Here is a 21,206-nt window from a genome sequence, read left to right as displayed (position 1 = left end):
AACGCAAACCTGTCACGCCCGGACCACATAAAAGACCCTTTGTTTGTTGCTGTGTAATGATTGCTTACATTTTTAAATAGTAAGTGCAAAAATACCAAACATATCAGGATATTGCGTGTAGGCAACAAAACCAAAAATAGAAAGTATTATATTGTAAATATAGTCAATAAAGGAAAAATAATCAATGATAAATTATAATAAGTTGTCTACCTGGCACACACTTTCAATGAATATGTATTTGTTGTATCATCAAACGGAGTCAATGTTAGGTCGTAAGCGTCGCTTGTTTCGCTGGTGACATGGTAAAACTGGTTAATCTATAAATAAACAATTCATTATATTATATTCGATCAAACAAGCAGTGAATTAATATATTGACAAATAATTTGTTTACTGCTTTTTTAAAGAGATGCATTTTAATGTTTAACTACACTGTAACATCAACCAATTTAGATATTTAAGTCTTTTGTCGTTTTTAAGCTCATTTTTCATTAAAGATAAAATATATGCACATATATGCACGGAAATAAGATATAGCAATTTTCCCTCCTATTTGGCAGTATTGTAGGCGTAAAGCATAAGAATAGATATATATTTAACAAAGTAAATAATAACTCTGACAGAAGCAACAGTACCTCTATAAGTGCCAATCCTACTCCTTTGACATCCACTTGAATTCTTTGAACTTTCCCTCCAAGAAACTGAAATAACACATTTAACTTCTTTTTAAATCGGAGTGAGCAAATATATAATACAAATGCTGTATATGATAAATAAAACATAACATTTTATATTTTAGAAAACAGTTTATTCTCATCTAGTTGGATAAATAGATTAGAAAAATATTATCGCAGTATATACCTCGACGTATTGTAGCACATCATGGTTCGCGCTATTCAAGTTGATCGTCCTTTTGTTCGCCGGTACAGCACACGTGTCGTTACAAATATCAATGACCATATCAACATTGCTGCTATAAATAAGTCCTGCAAACTCGGCAAGAGCTTGAGAGTGCCACAACGTGTCCTAGACAATGATAAACATGTAATATAATAAAGTATGCCATGAAAAGATGAACAAGTGGAACAATTCTGCTCCAGATAAGATATTTTTTGCCACAAAATTTATATGTAACATTTTTGTTTACAAGCAAATATATTACAGAAGACATGACTTACAGTTACATAAAATATGACAACAAGAAAAATTGGGAGCATAAATCTATACAGTACTGTGTGAACACTTATTTTCAATAACCTGTCTTAAACACCTTTTCATGTATCAAATCTATTTTTATTTTTTAAAGTCATATCTGGCCTAATTTCGTAACCAATTACATAACAAATTCGAGGGCTCAACGCGAAACTAGTCTATGTGCATTTTTCAAATGTCTGACCATACTTAAATGGACAAAACAAAGAATAGTGGGGAGCATCCGTTTTCCTTTGCACACATTTCTAGATGCATGTATTTCAAGGTTAATCAGACAAGAAATATCTTGAATGCAAATCAAAAGCCAATTTCAATCGAGCATTGATTTGTTATGGAGGGGTGCTCTATTCTCAGGCAAGGTGAAATTTCTATTGTGACAGTTATGTCTTAGATATAAAAGTCTAATGTTCATTCAGAAATCACATGGGGTAAGTAGTTTGGTCATTTGCATAAAAATATGGTAATTAACAGGTAAATTAGTTTCAGAAAAAATTGGTTATGTGGACTGACCGACAGTTCAAGATTTTTAAAAAAACACTGCTACCTAACTTAATTAAATACATGTAAATCAATTGATTGCTTCCATCAATTCTTGCCACTTTAAGTTGCGCACTTTTGAAATCTTTTTAGTTAAATTCAATCATACATTAAAAGAAAATAACCCGAATTGAACAATATAGGCAAAACTATTGACTGATTTGCATTGTATAGAAACAAGATTTTCATTTGTAAAAATGTCCAGATAAACTAGTTTCGTGTTGACGCCCTCGAAATGTGAAATTTGAAGGAAATAAAAAAAAAAGATCCCGATGGACATAAAAAAACTATTAAATTTACATACCAAATTTTATTATCAATACTTTTTTTGATTTTGTCAGCAAATAACAGACTTGTTAAAGCTAAATGTTCGACTATATATCGTAACCATGTGAATTGCAATTAGAAAAAAAGCAACATGAAATACTCGTATTATTATTTTATGTTATGGTTTGTCCTTAATTCATGTAACACTTTTCAAAGTAATTCAAACGGGTTCGTAATATCGCGAGATCACATTTTAGGTAAGCCAGGCGGACAGAACGAGTAAACAGATAAAAAAAGACAGACATATGGTAAAACGTATAGCTTTTTTTGTGTTAAACACAGTTATCTGAACGTTCTAATCCCTTTCAAATTTATATTATATCATGTGCTCTTGGATATCTAAATCATAAGTCGATGTCTGAATTCCAATAATTCTTAAAGCTATAATGGTGTTGATTATGTTCCATTAAATGAAAATTATTTCAAATTCATATCAAGCTATCATTTTATGTTATGGAAATACCCATAGTAAAAGTTAAAAATTGGTAAGAGGGGAATTTTTGAGGTTTAAAAAAAAAAACCATCACCTAATTTCATATTTGAAGAATGCGTGTAAATATTTTTCGAGTAAAAGGACTATATGTTTTCTTGTTCATAGAACATATCTAAACGATAGTGAGTTTCCTGATTACAATTGCATGTTACCATTACAATCTAAAACAAGAACATTGAAAGGCTCTCCACGTTAAAAGAGGTTTGAGGTATGATAATCCGTTTAACTTTCATGACAAGTACGTTATTTGTTAAAATCATTTAACCAATACTCAAATATTATGGTTGTAACAAATAACATAATCAAGTGGCAGCATGGGCCTATTGGTTGACCCGTCGGACCAGTTAAATCTAAGGCATTGCTGACCGTTCAAACCCTATCATGGGCAAGCTGTTGTTTCCTTGAGCAAAAAACTTTACATTTATTGCTTAGTACTGTTGGTTCCAGGAACGGATCGATAGTGCTTCAAAAAGCTTATAGCTTTAAAGACAATGGAACTAAAATAAATGTGTATTAACTAAATAACATATTTAGTAAATTGTGTTCTGAAATAATGTATCAGTAGCAAAAAAGCCAACAGGATAATTTGTGACTTGTTTTTCTCTCTCTTTCAGATAAAAGGAAAGTAGTAACGAAGTTCCATTACGTTTAATAAAATATTAATACAAATTTAAATACAATTATTAGAATATGGAATATGGAAAACCTTCATGGTTAGCATTATTGCTACTTTAGACCAATGAGGCGTTTCCTTGATACTGAGTTATTGCAATCAATAATTAACTCATAAACACTGCATATTATACATGTATAATGCACAAACCTGAGTTGAAAAGAATCCCCCGTATGGATTTCTGTCTCAATAAGCCACCTGAGAATTGGCAAACCGTTAGCTTGTTGATTCATTTTTTTTATATGTCATCAAAAGCATATGATTGCAAATTTCGATTTCAAAGAGAATGTAATTTATTCTTCCAATATTTCTTGTTACCTGCATAATCAATTCAATAGTAATATTCATTGGTTTGCAGAATGGAAAACAATAAAACACCCAAACATAGCAAAAATAGTCATAAACAACATCTTTTTTAAACAAAGTTGAATACATGTATACATTTTTGGTTTTTGTATGCCAATGAGAGGCTGTTAGTAGTACATTTTCTCACACCATCATGAAGTAAATAATAATTGTTTGCCAATGTTATTCAGTATATTATATAGATTAAAGTACTATTTAACACCAGTTTGGAGTTTTGGTGCCGGTGCTAAATAGTTCGCATCAAACAACAAAAAGGTGTTGGAATAGCCGGTATACAACGCATATATCAATATGATTTTTTCGACTCTAACAAGACAAAGTATGGAAGATCATTAACACCTTTTTTTCTAATCTTATAAAAGATTTTATTTTATCAAGTTTTAAAACAACTATAACCAGCATATCATACTGGATGTTTGCAGTGTTATATAACGTTGTAAGATAAACCCCATATTCATATTCACCCATGTAAGCTTTTAAATGACGTTATTCTAGTTCTTCTTTAGATGGCGTCATTTTGTTAGGTTAATAAATAGAGCACAGTTATTATAGCATGACGTGAAATGTAAACGATATAAAGTCAAACTTAAATAAACTCTTAATCTGTATATATCTATATTGTATATAAATACCAAATCATGTTATCATTAAATTTGTCCTTAAAAAAGTCAAATCAAATACCTGACAAACTGCCGGCAGGTTTATTTTGGAGGTTTAGTTTTAAAAAACAACAGAAAAGTGTGATAACTATTATGGTATGATAACAAATTGTCTTAATATGACTTTACTGACGGTTCAATGAACTTAATAAATTATATAAAAGTTTCTCTCTTTTTTCATAGTGAACCAATGACGATCGTGTATCTCGAATATATAACAGTTTAATATATATGTTTCAAACTAAAGTTACTCTTATTCGTATCCTCAGACAAATTTGTAAACTTAGATTAAAGAAAAAATAATAAAAATTTTTATTTTTTTAAAAAAAAAATTCATATTATTGGGTGACCTTACCGGGGGCCGAGGGCTTTTATTTGGACTATTTTTTTGGGGGGGCCAGCCCGCAAGGGGTATTTTCCTATGAGTAACTGTTTACACGACCCCAAAAAATAAGCCCCCAATTTTCCCCTTTTTTTTCAAAATTTCGGGAATTCATCTGGGGGAAACCCTTTAAATTTTAAAAAAAGCACTCCTAAATTTTGACACTTTCCTTTTCCCAGTTCAATTCAAACTGGTCATCCTTTAAATTTAAAATTTATTTTACAAAATAAAAATTTAAACCCCAATTAAATTCCAAAAAAAGAGCGAAAAATGTACTTGTCTATCATTTAAAAATTAGGGTACCCAAAACAGGTTGGTTTAAAATTTTTTCCTTTTTTACCCCCAAAAAAACCCCCTCTGTTGCATTTGGCAAAAAAAATTACAAAATTACCTATAGAACTCAATTAATTTATTCTTTTCCTTTGTTCAATCACAAGTTAGTACTTATAATAAGAGGACAATTATCGCATGTCATGAATACTTATACTTTATATATAATTCTAGATGATAAGACACAGTATTAAACATTTATAATAACCCACAGCATCGTTATTTTAATGATAAAATATTTTCAAATACCGGTAACTCGTATGTATAACTACCTTCATAATTTCAGATTCTTTGACTTCTTGAAGTGCAACGAGGACGTAAGCAAGCATTGCTTTGCCGCCAGCTGTTTCCACCCCTAAAAATCAGCGTACAAAAGCGTACAAATCTTTAAACTTGTCATAACATGATGTTATTTCATATACAAATGCCAATATTTTCACGAGTGTGATGTTTTTGACATATATAGTCAATCCCAAATAGTATCATATTTAATGCGGAACATTCTAAACATTTTTACCATCGGAGAAAATCTTTTTAAAGACAATCCCTTACTTTTCCCTATATAAGATTTGAAGTTTAAGGGAAGTTATCTTTTCCGCAAACGTGGATAGTGACGCTTAACTTTAAGACAATGAAATAAGCAGATAAATCTAAGTGCCTGAATAAGATTTTAAGATAATTTCATCATAATGCTGGTAAACGTACCTGCCAGACCTTTGTGTCTTACGATGCCAACATTGTTGAGAGTACCAATCTGGAATACTTGGTGATCAAGTATAAATTTGACAGCCCGTTCGACAACATTATTATCAATAAAGATGAGATCAAGTTTATGTGCCTGAGCAAATGACTTAAACAACAAAGGCCGTTAACCTGAAAATATGAAAGCAATTAGCATCATTTATCATCATACACAAATACCAAACATTTATTACTCTAATTTGTCATTTCACGAGAAACATAATTATAACTATTTAAAAACTGACTTTTGAAGTAGAATTTTGGTATTCCGTAGATAACAAGAGCTGTCTGTAGGACAGCAACGCTCGACTATTCTAAATGCTTGATAGTAAAAGAGCCTTGATAATGTAAAATTTTCTGAGTTAATAACAAAGGACAAAATTTTTCTTTAAATCCATGTTACAGTTATATGCCTTGGAGAGAGTCCTATTATGCTCTCAAAGAAGAGTATAAAATTTCATCTTGTTTCAATAGAATATGAAAACATCTGAGGTGGTTTGCAAACCTTAATGTTCTAACTTGAAAAAGGGTCATAAATCTGTCAAAATGCTTGATACAGTTACCTCCTTCTGTCTACAGGTTCGGGTTATAATGGTGAACAAGTGTGCAAATTTTCAAAGCCATATGTCAATGGACTTTGAAAATATTTGAGGTATTACAAAAACTTTAACATAAGTAGTCACGCCGACGCCGACACCGACGCTCGGGTGACTACAATAGCTCTACTTATTCTTATCGAATAGTCGAGCAAAAAACCAAAAGAAAATATGCAATATATTGTGAAATACTATACAAATGCGTTAAAGCTACCACTTAACCTGAACTGAAATACTCTTTTTGCAGAAAAGACGGTTTATTACTTGCATGATTACAAACTTTTATCTCCATATTCCATATACTCATGAATTATTCATTGTAAATGTAAGAACACAACATTTTATTTTATCTAGAATCCATTTTAAAATATCAACGCTTTGGTGCAATTTCTTTTCATATAAACAAACCTTAAATGTACTATTATTGGACAATATATTTAAAATATTTAAAGTAGGAACAATTTACCACAAGCTCCCTTCTTCATCTGCATTTCCAAACGCACTGAACGAGCCATCATTTCTTTGGTAAAGAAGCTGACGTTGATATCCTTAAAGACAAATATGCAAAATATTTATAAGAAATACAAACACACATTTGACAATAGCTGTGATAATTGTAACTATATAAGATAAAAGTACAAAGATGTTTGCGTTATAACATATTTTAATTGTTGATATGATTATTCCTCTTAATTTTGTTATTAATTTAAAACAACATAAGCAACTACCATAGGTCAAAACAAATTATGAATAGAAATATCATTTTACCCGTCTTCAGTATGTTCCTTATCTTTTCTCTTTTGGCATCGTCAATGCGGTTGGTTACATTCATATATAAGGCGGCTTGAATACTTGGCGCAAAGTAGAGCATGTTTTGCTCACCGCATCCATACGGCATTCTTAACAATTTATCAAGATTCTCAAAAGATGCGCCAAAAATGTCACCTGAAAAACAAGATGTAAGCATTTTATTTAAAAAAATATGAAATATTTAGACTTTTACATTTGATCTAAATTTAAAAGAAAACAAAACTATTCAAATAAGGTAGAAATAATAAGATTAATATAACATAAAAGCTAAAAAATATTACTTTTGACAGCCTTGTTTTAATAAATGACAGATACTAAATGCTTCAATACAGAGAACACATTTTCGTTTTCCATGATGTATGAAACACATATCACGGAACATGATTAAATTCTATAAATTTTCATCAGCCGAGGAAAAATATATGGAATTTATTATGTCGAGTCAAAATATAATCCATATTCTACTCAAAACGAAAAAGTAATTTTCTTTTAATTATACAATCTTTACAATCAAGAAAGGCAGTACAATTGTTAACCAGAACCTCAACTTGCTATACATCTGCAATTGTATAGCGAGCATAAATACATTGTAAGATGATTAATATAAAGTGTCTGATACGGTTCAATACCAATTTTATTGCAACAATATTAACAGAAAATAACAACAAACCAGAATAGCCGGATGTTGTAATTTGTTTTTTGTATTTTCACATATTACACATCACACAATGTCACTCTAATATATTGTGATAATGAAAACAAAAAACTGAATCTGTCAGAAAAAACACATACAGTATGCCAAAGAAAAACATCTGAGAAAGTAGTTCCTAGTAATAAAAATGAGTTTTGAGTGCATCCACTTTCACTACAGATATGAAATATATTTGACTGATACAGTACAATATTTCATTGGCATAAAATAAAATAAAATTGAACATTGTGCATCAAAGCCGAACATACCGAACACAGTAACTCTAACGTAATCTGAATCTGGAACTAGTTCTGGTGGATATACTAGATCTGTCGTTACAGTAGTTGCACTGTTACTTTGGAAGGAAACAAGGATTGGCGTGTTCTTTGACTTCGGAATACCCTCCGCCTGAGAATAATTATTACAAATTATATAAATGACATTTTAACATTTGAAGAGATTGTAAATTGTACAAAGAACTAAGATAATATTTCCAAACATACTTTTAATTTCGCAGAACACATCCGGTTGACATTTAGGTCACTTTGAATGATACCAATACTTTAACCTGAGTGATATCACACTGTCATTTAATGCATATCCTAAAATTCGCTATAAATCACAAAGCCCTGGCAAATATGCGTTATGACACTTAAAAAAGACATTTATTTAACATTTGAGTTGAAAAACAAAACTCGTTAGCCATTTATGGAGAAATGTTCACAAAAGAAACGACGTATCACTATTCTACCGTCCCAGACGATTAACTTTAAAACAGACGATTTGTTTCGTTTGAAAAGTTAGCAACGTAAAAATAATAATTTATTGTCCTTAGACCATTTTAGAAAATTACAGTTTTAAGTAAACTAGTACATACATTTAAAAACATAAAATAATTTATTACCTTGACTATCAGATCCTTAATAACTACATCAAATATAACAGGTGGTCCTGCAATTTTTGCTTCAATTACAATCCTCATGTCTGGCATAACCTTTGTTGGTTTGATGTTAAAATAAACCGGTGTTGCCTGGCCTTTTTTTACCTTAAATATCATTACAGCCTTTGTAATCGACAAATACATAATAGAAGTCATCTAATATTGTCTCATCCCTATATCACAAGTATCAAAAGCAGATTTCGTTTACTTTAAATCATGAATTCTCTGTAAAAGAGGATCCAAGATCGTTATGACTTCACTAAAAATACCGGTATGCAGTCGACTTTTGTATCAATAAAAACAGTATACTAATGTTGCTGACATTAAAGCAATGAATATGAGTTGTACAAATGGAAATTAACTTGCATCGTTTTTCAAATGATTAAAATACATACAAATACATACAAATAAGCGCATGGTTTAGATAATACGTAAATATCATCAATAAAACGTAAGTATTATCAATGATGTTTGAACACGGAACTTTTTCTCAAATGTTCAAAACCTTATTTATGTTGACAAGTTTAGACGGCTTATGACCCATTGCTATAAAATACTGCTTGAAAACGCTTCCTCATGTTCCTATTAGGTTTCCGACAGTCCAAGCGGGGATTGCGGCTCATTTTTCCATCAAAATGTCCTCAAGCTCCTGGATGTTGTATCTGTTGAGCTAATATCCGTACCTGCAGCTCATTTAACATGGGCCCAATTGGATTTAGATCAGCTGATTGAGTCGGTCAGTCAAGGTGTCCAATAGAGCTCAATTGCTTCAAGTCTAGATTAACCTGCTCCTGTTAAGACGCGCATTATTATTCATGAAAATTAACTGATCCCCAATGGTCCTGCATACATCCTAACTTGGGTGTCTAACATTTCATCGATGCACCAAAGATCAGTCAGTGTAGCTCTACCAAGAACAAAGAGGTCGGTCCGAGCTGATGGCACCCAACCTCGTAGTGGTGGTGCTCAGAAATATTTTTGGCTTGAAACCTTTCCTCCAGGTCTTCTTCAAGCTCCCGCACGTCTGTTAGTAAAGTCGGGGCAAAACTCTATAGAGAAGGGAACCTGCCTGCAGAATTGTTTGGTCTACCTAACACGGGCCCGTTTACAATTGGCTATGGTGTAAACGGGCCCAAGCCAATTGTTAACGGGCCCGGTGTTGACTACGAGTCAATGCATACTTTATAAAAACAAATTTTGATCGCAGATTACACACGTTCAACCGCCAACGCACCGCATGAGTACTATCATTGATTCCAGAAGCATTAAGACCATAATAAAGATGCGTTATTGTTAGTCTTGCGCTGCTATCGTCACCCTTTGATTGCTTTCGACATGCCTCCTAACGAGTGTACCTTATTGCTGGTAGGTTGTCCAGGCTTTGGTGTAAATGGTTTGGTGTACATTATCACAGTGTTAGCCCCTGCCACACCACCATCCATACAGTCCTCGATATATTTGCTTCACTTAAAAGGGTTTGCCATGTCAAAGTCATCAATAAAACAAGTCCGACTTTTGAATGGCTTAGGGCCACAGATTATGCAAAATAAATAAATTTATCATTTCTAAACTTCTCATATTGAGAATATAGTGAAAAAATGTTAATGCTTAGTTTTGAGTAGTTTGTTGTTTGATTGATTGGATTTTACGTCACACCGACACAGTATATGTCAAATGGCGACGTTCCAGCTATACTGGTAGTTTTCAATAGTATATATTAGTGTAGGTTACTTGTATTTTATTGTTAGATGTAACTTGTAATGTAATACACACTATCCCGTATATGTATTTTTACAAGTAAACGCAAATGTTCATGGCTTACCAAAACACATTTGGTTTGATTCCCTGTGATCTCATTTACTTTGCTGTAAGAACCAACAGTTATCCCGACAAAATCATCTTGACCCACTAACGTAACCATGACCTGTAATCAAATGAATGCATTATGTCCGACCAAAATAACAATATGATGAATTTACGGTGATATTTAAATAAGATATGACTTACTTTGAACCTTTTTGTATTAATGCTTCATATAAATTTACGAGTGTTCGATAAAATTATATTGCACTAAAAATACAACAATAAGATATGATATAAAATATCAACAAGGAAAGGCGGCGCTCAACGAACGCAACCCCATATAATTTACATATAATACCAATGAAATACGTTTATAGCTTCGATTGCTCTAACTAAAGTTTATGAATACTTCGTTATTTGTTTTGAAACTTAAATAGATATCGGTATAATATAAATCAAGAACAAATTGACAATAGACATAATAATGTTCCTGATTGGGTTTAATATGAAAGCAATGATTTTTTTATCGAATATGATCGGTAGTACCAATTTGAGACTTTTCAAAAATTGTTTATAATTGAAAGTTCAAATTAAAACACTTACATTGTAGTCCTTATCAAGTTTGTTGAAAATATTTGCCTGGATGACAGCGATCTCATTTCTGACGATGGAATATGGCAGCTGTGCCTTTATAAAGAAAGGCAATAACGCCGTCATCTGTGAAACCAAAAATTTTATAAAAAAATCTATAAATTATATCAGTTTTATCTGTATATATTTTAACAGTTTAAACATAACATATCATTTTACACGGGAAGGGACAAATTTCATATAGCATTATGCTTACTGTATAAGGTAAGTAATTTGTAAACTCAAATCTGGAAAGAACAATTTGCATGTGACGTTTAATTTATTTATCTAACTCTAATTAAATTGATGGTTGATTAAAAATCAAACCTTTTAATTAGAATTTTAAAGCGTGAATGAATAATGTGAACAATTCGTAATATTCATTATACGTATATGCATTATCTAAGTTAAAGAAAACTTTAAGGAAAATAACTAAAAGGAATATTTTGTTTCCGGTATAAGAACGTTTTTTATACACTTGATTTCTCGGAAGTGTTAAGTGCATCCTTCTTTCAAATTACTTATACTGAGTATAGCACTACAACATAAAATATCTTACACTTAAAAGCAAAAGAAATTATTTACAGTATACATTCAATTACTATCAATTACGTAGCAAAATTAAATGCAGGTTTATTACTATGTTTTGTTTACCTATATCTTAAAGACTCATTAATAAATAATATGAAATACGATGCTTACATTAGCTGGGAAAGGTGCAACTCCGAGACCAGATCTCTCATTAAGAGCAAAGGCGTTGGCAACATATTCAGTTATAGTATCAGGTAGTGCTTTAGAAAACGTCGCTGTACCACCACTGAAATAGAGAAAGATATATGACCTAAGAGTTAATCATGAGGAAATTATTATTTAAATAATAATTTACTATCGCCATTACTATTATACAGGTTAGCACGTTAAAGTGATGAAATTACAATCTGAAAAATAAAATGTCAAGTAAACACCCTGAAGTGACCGTTCAATTTGAACATCTTAAAACATTTCCATAAAAGATTTCATTTTAGCATCGTTATTTTAACTGAATTAATCTATATTGATTGATGGAGTTGACTATCCATCTGTGTAATTAACATTCTTATTATACTATATACTGTCTAAATCAACACATTTTCTAGTTAATTACTGCACTATTATAATGCATTGTATCACAGCTGTGTGTAATATATTAACTTTTTTACTCATTATTTTACAAGATCAACTTCTTACACAGCTATTTTCGAGTCCCAGATCCATGTTTCAGGAAAGTATTGCCTTACTTGACCTTGTGCAGCAGCTGGGGCTGCTGATCCACCCACTGCATCATTAGCACTGAATGCAGATGATTGCATCATTCTGCCTGAACTTCTTACACTACTCACTTTACCTAAATCGTACCTCTCTGAAAAATCATTTTAACATATCTTGACATCATTAAATGAGACTACAAAATAATATTTTATTTTAATTAACTTTTACAATGATAACATATGCTAAAACTATTTATAAACTGTTATACATACATGTATTTGTCTTATCTTAAGCACGTTTCAATCCAATGTATATTTCTTCATAAGGTATGGTTAAGGGAAGCATGCGGTTTTAAGCGACACTATTTGTCATGCCAATTTTTCCTTCTTGTACATCGGTCCTGTTAATGGTTAGTTTCAGAGATCAGGTTCGAATGTTATTTAAAAAAGCTATAAGGTTTTTTTCCACAACCGAGTTTCGATTTCTTAAATACGGTTTATTCTGATGAAAAAAGAAGATGATATTAATTAACAGAAACAGACTCCTTTCTTTTTCAGTCAAAATATCTAAATTATTTAATTGTTAAATGGAGACATACCTTCAAGCAGTTACATAAAGGGCATATGACAGACTAATATATATAATTATTTATCATTTAAATCAAATTAGATGAAGTTATGATGTGCTTCCTTTCCATATAATTCAATTATAATAAAAGCTTCGCTTTCATGAGAAGATAAATATCAGGTTTATGGTACATACGGCTTTATCAAACAAAATTGTACTTACTCTATGTAGCGTTTGACATTGTAAATAACAACATAATTATTGTAATGTCGAACTTGTTTTAAATAGCAGGTAGACATTTATCTAAAAGCTAGACCCAAACATTATTTGAATTCTTCGAAAACGGATATTGATAATAAAAGATACGTTTTAACAATACATTAATTGAATAATGAATAAATACATACGTGACCATAGGTCAAAGCTGTAAAGATGAGCGTCAGTAAGAACTCTGATCTGGGCATTCTGGAAGAACAATTAAAGATGTTTTACCCATTTTGAATTTCTTTATCCATAAATAAAATATCTGTTATGCAGTTTCACTAACTCTTTGGATAATGTTCTTTATAATGTAAACTTTAGAAAAGAAACAAAAAACATAAGAAATATGTAAATATGTCTTTATAATTAATGTAAATATTGGTAAATAATAATTTACTTTAAATCAATGATACTAAGCTTTTGAATAATTTTACAATTACTCTAATTATATTCTTAAGTCATACTCGTAGTACAATGACCCTCAAAATGTACAGTACGGTAACGGGCAAACCTATTTAGTATTTTTTTATAACGTAACACTGTGCTTATTTTTTATCGTTTATTTTGAATATGATTGATGATTTAAAGAGCTATCTTGGAGAAGCATGCTGTAACCTTATAAATAACGTCTTGGTGACAATTTCAATTTCACCAGTTTTACTTACCATCTAAATGTTGACATTTTAGCTTAAACTGTTGTTATGTATGGGAACTAAACGGCGTCAATCAACATTTTTTTTCGCAGTGAGATTGTATGTATTTTAACTTACATCAAAAATATCAGAAGCATCATCAGCAGTAAATGACCATGGTAGGATAGGGCCCCAATCTCTCCAGATCCTAACAGTATTTCCAAACTGATTCATTTCATCTACCACCTGAAGTCAGAGGATAGGTAAGTCAAAATGTGTTTTTCTTTACCTTTAAACACAATATCAGAATTGATTTCATTCTAAACGTAGAAAACTAAATTTAATTTTATGCATAAGACTCGATCATATATATATTACTTCTTGATCCTTAGTTGACAAATGCGTTTAAAAGTTTAACAAGATGCCAACACACAGAAAATAAAACTGTTTGTCATTCTGTCAGTTTATGAGTTGTATAATATTAACAAAATACAAAAGTGAGTACTATCAAAATACTTAAAGTTATCCACTTCATGTAATATAAAAATATGATGAAACATTTTTACCCTATTGGGCGTAATGTCATTGCCTTCCCCAAGCAGCTTCACACTTTTATCTACAGCAAGAACTTTAACCATCGAATCAGGATCAGCTTTAACAACCAGGTCTACCAAAGTTTTGGGCTTCTGTGGCGACGGCTGAGTGAAATGTATAGTAACCTGAAGATATAAAATATGCATTAATATTAAAACAAACAAACAAAGGTGATTGTTTCATTTTTTTTTATTTTAAAGCCATGAGGTGAAGAAATTATGCGTAATAAAGTTTTATATCACTACATATCATAAGGATATAAATTATGTTTTGTGATTATTTTCCGTTTGGTTTTTAAACATACATGTATAAAATTTAGTTATATAATTGAAGGCTAAAATGAAAGAACGCATAACATATAGTACTCACAGTGAAACCTTTTATTGACAAGCAAAATCGTGGCTAAGAAGCGCCGATAAACTAAATTTAACACATAAATTACAAATGTGGATGAGTATTTTTACTGTCGAAGAAAAAGGTTATTATAGCACAGGGTACATGCAATTATCTGTCGGTTGTAAGATCTAAATCTAAATAATATGTTGTTCACAATAAGAAAGGTACCTTATTTTCGAATATATTTTCTATGAAGAAATTTAGTCCGTCAGCTACAACTTCATCATCAGGTTTTACGTAGTAGGCAATAAATCGTGCTGAAGGAGTCATATCCCGTGTTAGTTTGAACTGAACTGTTGCTTTATTCGGGTTCACACCAACATTGACATCAGAGCAATCAACTATTACTCCCTTTGATAAAATCTACGAGAAATGAAACAGTTTTTTTACATAGAATATTGAAGTTTTAACAGAATTATCAACCCGGCGTACATGATAGCAGCCATGTTCAAAATGTTATTTGGTTGGTAACTACGCAACTGTATTTACAGATGTTATTATACATTTATATATAATGGCAGTCATGCTATTATATTCTAACCGATTATATTATTCTACGAACAAAATTTAGTTTACAAAACAATCATTCATGAAAGCACTTTTTTTTCAGCACACCATACGAAATGACATTTTTTCTGAAAATTATTTAATCAATCAAAATACATTGTATTTCGAAATGCAAGCCACATTCTCCGAAAATTAAGTTACGAATAAGGCATTATTGTATCATAGTTTGGGGACATTTTTGTTGTAAATGTGTCCGAGTTAAATCGTATACATATACATGCACAGTGCGTTAACTGGAGTGCAGGTATTAGTTACCCGCACTCCAGAGCATGCCCATTGATTGGCTCATTTTTGCTAGGGTTTACTTATTGTGACGGAAGAGAAAGAGAAAGCGACAGAAATATCGTATTCAGATGCTCGTTTATTGGTTACTTTTTCTCGGGGTTTCATATTGTGACGACAGGGAACGTGTTTTAATGTTTGACTATGATACAAAAGAGAAAAACCATCAAAACACTCGGCAATCTGATTAATACTCGGGGCTACGCCCCCTCTTACAAATCAGATAGCCTCGTGTTTCGATGCTCTTTCTATTACATTTTGTACTTAATTGCGACTTATCTTATACAAATTATATCCATTTATAAGTAAAGCATTATTGAAAAGAAAAAGCGTACCATCCAATTGATATTTATTCCTCCAATTGTACTGTCAATTTCCATAGTGACGATGTCGTTAATCTTAATTTTGAATAACAAATAATATTGATTATAAATAATGAAATTAAAACAAACGACTAATAAGGACTGATATAGACTTAATTTCAAATAAACTTGGCCCGGAAAGTATATGAAATACTATTAATGTGTATTTATTCCCATACATCAAATTGAACCTCTTTAATAACTTTGAAAGAATAAATAAAGGATACAGAAAAACCACAGCAAAACAAGCAAAATCTATTTAATTTCCATAAACATGTAACTGTAATTATATTTGAAATGTTATTTTTTTCTTTGAGTAACAATTTTTATGCTTGTTCTAGTTTATTTTTGCCATTCTACATAGAATTATTACTTTAAACAAGGAATTATCAGAGACTACTTTATGTGACCATTAACTTAAGTTAATTTGTAAAATGATGTCTGTATAATATGCCACGCCTTTTGTGAGTGGGTTTGTGGCCTTTTGCAAATAAAGTAAAAATAAGTATAACAATATGACACTTTTACCTTCAGTGCAGACATTGAATTTAACATTCGAATTCTGAGGAAACTGTCGGTTGGAGATCTGAATCTGCTTACTTCTTTTACAGCATTTACTCCAGAGTATTCTGCCTGCAAATATAAACAATCTAAATGTCAATGTAAGAGTCATCGATTTTATCATGAACTTTACCTCAATGTAATGCTTAGGCAGGTGATAAATTACCATTTAGTTCAACTTTAATGTACCTATATAATAAGACAGATACCGAATGAATTCTTAACGTAAAAGTGCATTGTTTTCGCCATGACTTTACATTAGAAAATAAATTACTTCTACACGATTTGTACGAAAATCCCTTAGATCAATTAGCCTTAAAACTCATTTTAAACCATCAACCAGCTAAAACTGAATTTACACCCTTTGCCCTTTGCTGACCATGCTTTATACTGATCAAGCTCAGTGTTTTTGCATTTTAATATTAAATCTAAATCTACTGTTCAGGGCATATCCAATACAAAACAAATCCTCCGGAAAATTATAAAAGTTGATTTGTTTATTTTGTTGGATTTCAAGTCAAAGCGGCACTGTAATCTTTCCAGCTTTACTAATGGAGGAAGCCCCTCTGGGGCCTCTTCGCGTTTTTCCAGACACAAGATGTAACCTGAGTAGAACCATCGACCTTCCGTAGATTTTATTTTGATAAATAATTTAAACTTAAAGTTGGTTTTAAATCATAAATATACTGTTACCTTTATTGAAAACGTGGCAGTATTGGCTGGAATCGGTAAATCAAACTTAATTGATCCGTCTGCTGCAATTGGGTATGTCTTCGTCTGTTTTAATATAACTTCTCCGTTGATGAACGGGTTGATAAGGGAATAATTATCAAATGTTACTCTGTCTGGTATCTGTTCTATGACTTTAGCATCAGTAAAGAAGGTGAATGTAAAGAGGACATTTTTGTTGTCTGTTGGTTTAAAGTCAGGTGGGCTACCATCCTGCAGTGTGACCTTCGCCTATATTAACGATCAGTTTGATAAATAATTCAAAATTAGCAATTAGTATAAAATAATCCGTTTAAAATTTCTTAGGACACAAGTCAGATGATGACAGATTCATTTCTAGCTAATAAAGATCAAATTTATATATATAATTGATCTTCTGATAAAAGTCAGTTTTCTATATGTTATTTTTTCACTATCTTTCCGATTTCAATGTACAATTGTAAAACAATATTGTCTTGCAATTCATTTTTAAAATTTTTATTATTAAAACTGTCGTCATTACCATGACGCTAATACAAACAAAACAAATACATAACAAAATGTAAAAGAAGTGTCCCATTTATGAAACGTGATAAGATAGATAAACAACTTACAGACACTTTGTATGGATCAAATCCAGGTTTGAAGTTATCGGCCATATTTGGGAAGAATTCGAGTTTGTATGGATTGCTATGGTAACGAATTTCCCCCTCCCCTTCTAAAGTTTGTCCAGTCATTGTCTCAGTACAATTTGCATGGACCAGAAACGTCTCGTAATCAAGTTTGTCTCGAATCAAAGTTTTAACCAGGTCCATTGGTACGCTGAATGTAGCTTCTCCATTGATCTACAAATATATCATTGCATTCATAGAAGCTATTTTGTTTTAGTTTTACATTTGACACACTTTCCTAAATGTTTCCATTTTTGACCATTTGCTCAATTTCTATTTTGTTTTCTATATGTAGATGTGCATGAAGCTGATTTCATGTTTATATTGGACTTAAGTTCTTAAAAAAGGTATTATCGCAACGTTCGAGACATACTATAAAACTCATTTTCAGAATAAATTTGTCAGGAACAGAAAATATTCATTTTCAAAAACTAAAGTCTAAAATTGTACTTTTTTAGAGGAGACGATACTCATATATATATAACTACACACTCAGGTAAAATAAACTAACCAGTGTCAAATTAGTTCTAACAGCCTTAGGGTGATAGAATCCGGATCCATATCGTTTGCTGATAGTGAGAACGCATGTCCCATCAACAGGGTCTCCAAATGTATACCTAAAAAGTTTAAACATGATATTAAAACATAGTAAAGCTGAAATTGAATCTATATATATAAATGAATCATTGCACAGACACGAATAAATTGTTAATGCATTAAAGGCAAATATGTCTACCATTTATTCAGAAGTGGTTTAAGAAAGAAGAATTTGCTTTCCTCATTGAATCAAAGAAGTCTCGTTTTTGACTAGTCGAATCTATTTTCAGGTTTAACATAAGTTTGTACGTCTCCCGTTTATCATGAAAAACATGAGAAAAAAATGATAAGGGGTAGTAGTTAAAAGTTAACTATTAATATAGCTAATGTTTACATATTTATATATTATCTTAAAACAGGTTCCGACGTGCATATTTTCGATTTTGTCTAAACAGGTGAGAAAATTACGTTGCTTTAGCTCTTCCGTTTAGAAACGTGTCTGTTGCTCTTCCAAACGCGTCTAGCTCCACGGTTACTTCAAACTGGGGAAGCACTGTGAATCAAGTTTCAATATTTCAGAGACAAACAGTAAGATATAATGTTATTCTAATAAATATAAATTTGATTAAAAAAGGACAAAATATGTTATTACACATTTTAATAAGGAAAATAGTAGTTTATCGGAACGTAAGCTTCTATACCTTAGAAAATGATTAGTTAAATTATTAGTTTTAAAAAGTATTACAAATATCGTTAACAATGGAGTTACATAACCCAAATAAACTATTTTTTGAACGCACACAGTCATGCTTATATATCAAAGAAACATAATATTTTTACAATACATTCAGGTAAAATAAGATAAAAATAACTGTTAAAATTTTCTTACGTGCTCGTAAAATAAGAAATATAATTTCTTTAACAACAAATTTATATACAATAACGATAGTGAATATATATAATAACTATTTCTTATACGGTATAAAGTATATTAAACAGTGTTTTTAGACGTTCCCAATATAGGAATGAACTTACCGTATTTTTTCACTTCAAAATAATAGCTTTCGCTCTCGTCAGTTTCCTTTGTTTAAAACAGAAGAAAAGACATTGTTTAAAATCCTATTTACTTTGAAATTTGATATTGTCTTTATTAGATGGTTTGTAATACTTAATGTCAATTGACAAGTTTTTTCAGTATGCCACTAGGGGATAATTACTTGCAAGTCCAGAAAACTTCCACTGACATTGTGTCTAAAATGTTTGCTTCTTTTTTTTCGGGATTATTTTTTATCCGTTTAAATGCCAATCAAGGTATACGTTGGACTATTGAAATACATAAAATTGTAGTTAATCAAGACAAAACTCACTATTGAAATACATTAAATTGTTGTTAATCAAGACAAAACTCAATACCCAGGACTAATTTCATAGCAAGTGAACATGAAATAATCATTTAAACCAATATTATATGTATTTTGTCTCTTACATTAACTGTTAATATTTTTCAAGGTGTGAACTGAAAGTTAACCTTTTGAATAATTTCTTACGAGTTGTTTTTGTTTGTGCATTTTGTCTTTTAAGTTTTTCAATTTCATCTTCATATTTTGTAGGTATAAATGGCATTCTTTATTAATATTTTTTTAATTAAAGCATATATATTTAATTGTACAGATCGTAGTATGTTATCTAATATATTGTGTAAATGTGTGTTTAAAGTCTTTTTTATTTCGGTATTTTGTTCGTTTGCTGTAGTTTAATAAACGATAAAAAAATGAAATATAGTTTCAGTAGCTTACATTTACTTGAACATGTATCCTCCATTGGCCAAGCATTGATACCTTTGATAATTGAAGGTAACCCTCTATACCGAATTTGTTTCTGACCCCCATCAGTTCATCTATCTTATTTCTGTTAGGGTCCTACAATAAAAGAAATATGTATAAATGTACTTGGAATGAATGAGTATAATAAAATAGGAAACTCCCTTTCGAATTGGAAAAAAGGTAGAAGTACTGAGTAAAAATTCCATTTGGCATTATAAGGCATTTGCTTGTTTTCGGATCACATTGAATATCTTGTTTAAAATATTTCGAACAGGTAAACGTTAAAATGAATTATTTACTTATATTGCATTTTAAAAGAGGTATAAACGTTGATGTAAAAAATATCAATTAGTACAGAATATATCTTACCTACGAAAATAAAATCTAACATTACTTTTTCTAAACCATTATGACATGTTCAAAATCAATCTAAACTTGTATTAATGTGTTTATATAAATATTTATTTATTTTTTACGTCCATTTTTAGAATGCTAGTAAGCATTTAAGGTATTATAAACAAATCGCTATCATTGTTTTAAATGGAACGAAAGTAAAATACTACAAAAGTCTTTAATAATCTTAAAAACATATTGAAATGAGCGAATTTTGTCAGTTTGGTAAAACTTACGAAGATTTCTATATTCAGTAATGGATCTGCTAAACTCAACTTGCTATCAACGGTAAAAACTCTGTACTGCACTGTAATAAAATAAAGATAGGTACACGTTAAGCATTTCATTAATTACCTTGTAGTATTTCGATAAATTTATAAGTGTCTTCTGTTTGAATCCTCTTATATACGACAG

The 21,206-nt window shown here is 30.8% G+C and overlaps 1 protein-coding gene across 2 annotated transcripts in view; it reads right to left on the bottom strand.

Annotated features, from left to right (window-relative positions):
• LOC132725101 (CD109 antigen-like) overlaps positions 1-21,206 on the bottom strand; it is a 201,826-nt gene that overhangs the window by 174,550 nt on the left and 6,070 nt on the right. For both annotated transcript variants that reach the window (XM_060710112.1, XM_060710113.1), the window contains exons 6-26: positions 21,029-21,099; positions 20,373-20,495; positions 19,612-19,657; positions 19,045-19,129; positions 18,551-18,656; positions 17,983-18,213; positions 17,354-17,620; positions 16,628-16,732; positions 16,073-16,135; positions 15,057-15,251; positions 14,465-14,617; positions 14,037-14,144; positions 13,413-13,470; positions 12,418-12,589; positions 11,893-12,007; positions 11,164-11,277; positions 10,580-10,681; positions 8,722-8,862; positions 8,087-8,225; positions 7,085-7,261; positions 6,783-6,864 (exon numbers count right to left, since the gene is read on the bottom strand). In XM_060710112.1, coding sequence (XP_060566095.1) covers positions 6,783-6,864; positions 7,085-7,261; positions 8,087-8,225; positions 8,722-8,862; positions 10,580-10,681; positions 11,164-11,277; positions 11,893-12,007; positions 12,418-12,589; positions 13,413-13,470; positions 14,037-14,144; positions 14,465-14,617; positions 15,057-15,251; positions 16,073-16,135; positions 16,628-16,732; positions 17,354-17,620; positions 17,983-18,213; positions 18,551-18,656; positions 19,045-19,129; positions 19,612-19,657; positions 20,373-20,495; positions 21,029-21,099 — 2,653 coding nt within the window. The remainder of the gene's footprint in view (positions 1-6,782; positions 6,865-7,084; positions 7,262-8,086; positions 8,226-8,721; positions 8,863-10,579; positions 10,682-11,163; positions 11,278-11,892; positions 12,008-12,417; positions 12,590-13,412; positions 13,471-14,036; positions 14,145-14,464; positions 14,618-15,056; positions 15,252-16,072; positions 16,136-16,627; positions 16,733-17,353; positions 17,621-17,982; positions 18,214-18,550; positions 18,657-19,044; positions 19,130-19,611; positions 19,658-20,372; positions 20,496-21,028; positions 21,100-21,206) is intronic.

The sequence above is a fragment of the Ruditapes philippinarum genome, unplaced genomic scaffold, assembly GCF_026571515.1.
Source record: "Ruditapes philippinarum isolate M1 unplaced genomic scaffold, ASM2657151v2 ctg705_1_1_1_1, whole genome shotgun sequence".
In the NCBI taxonomy this organism is placed as follows: domain Eukaryota; kingdom Metazoa; phylum Mollusca; class Bivalvia; order Venerida; family Veneridae; genus Ruditapes; species Ruditapes philippinarum.
This window is presented reverse-complemented; position numbering and strand designations above follow the sequence as displayed.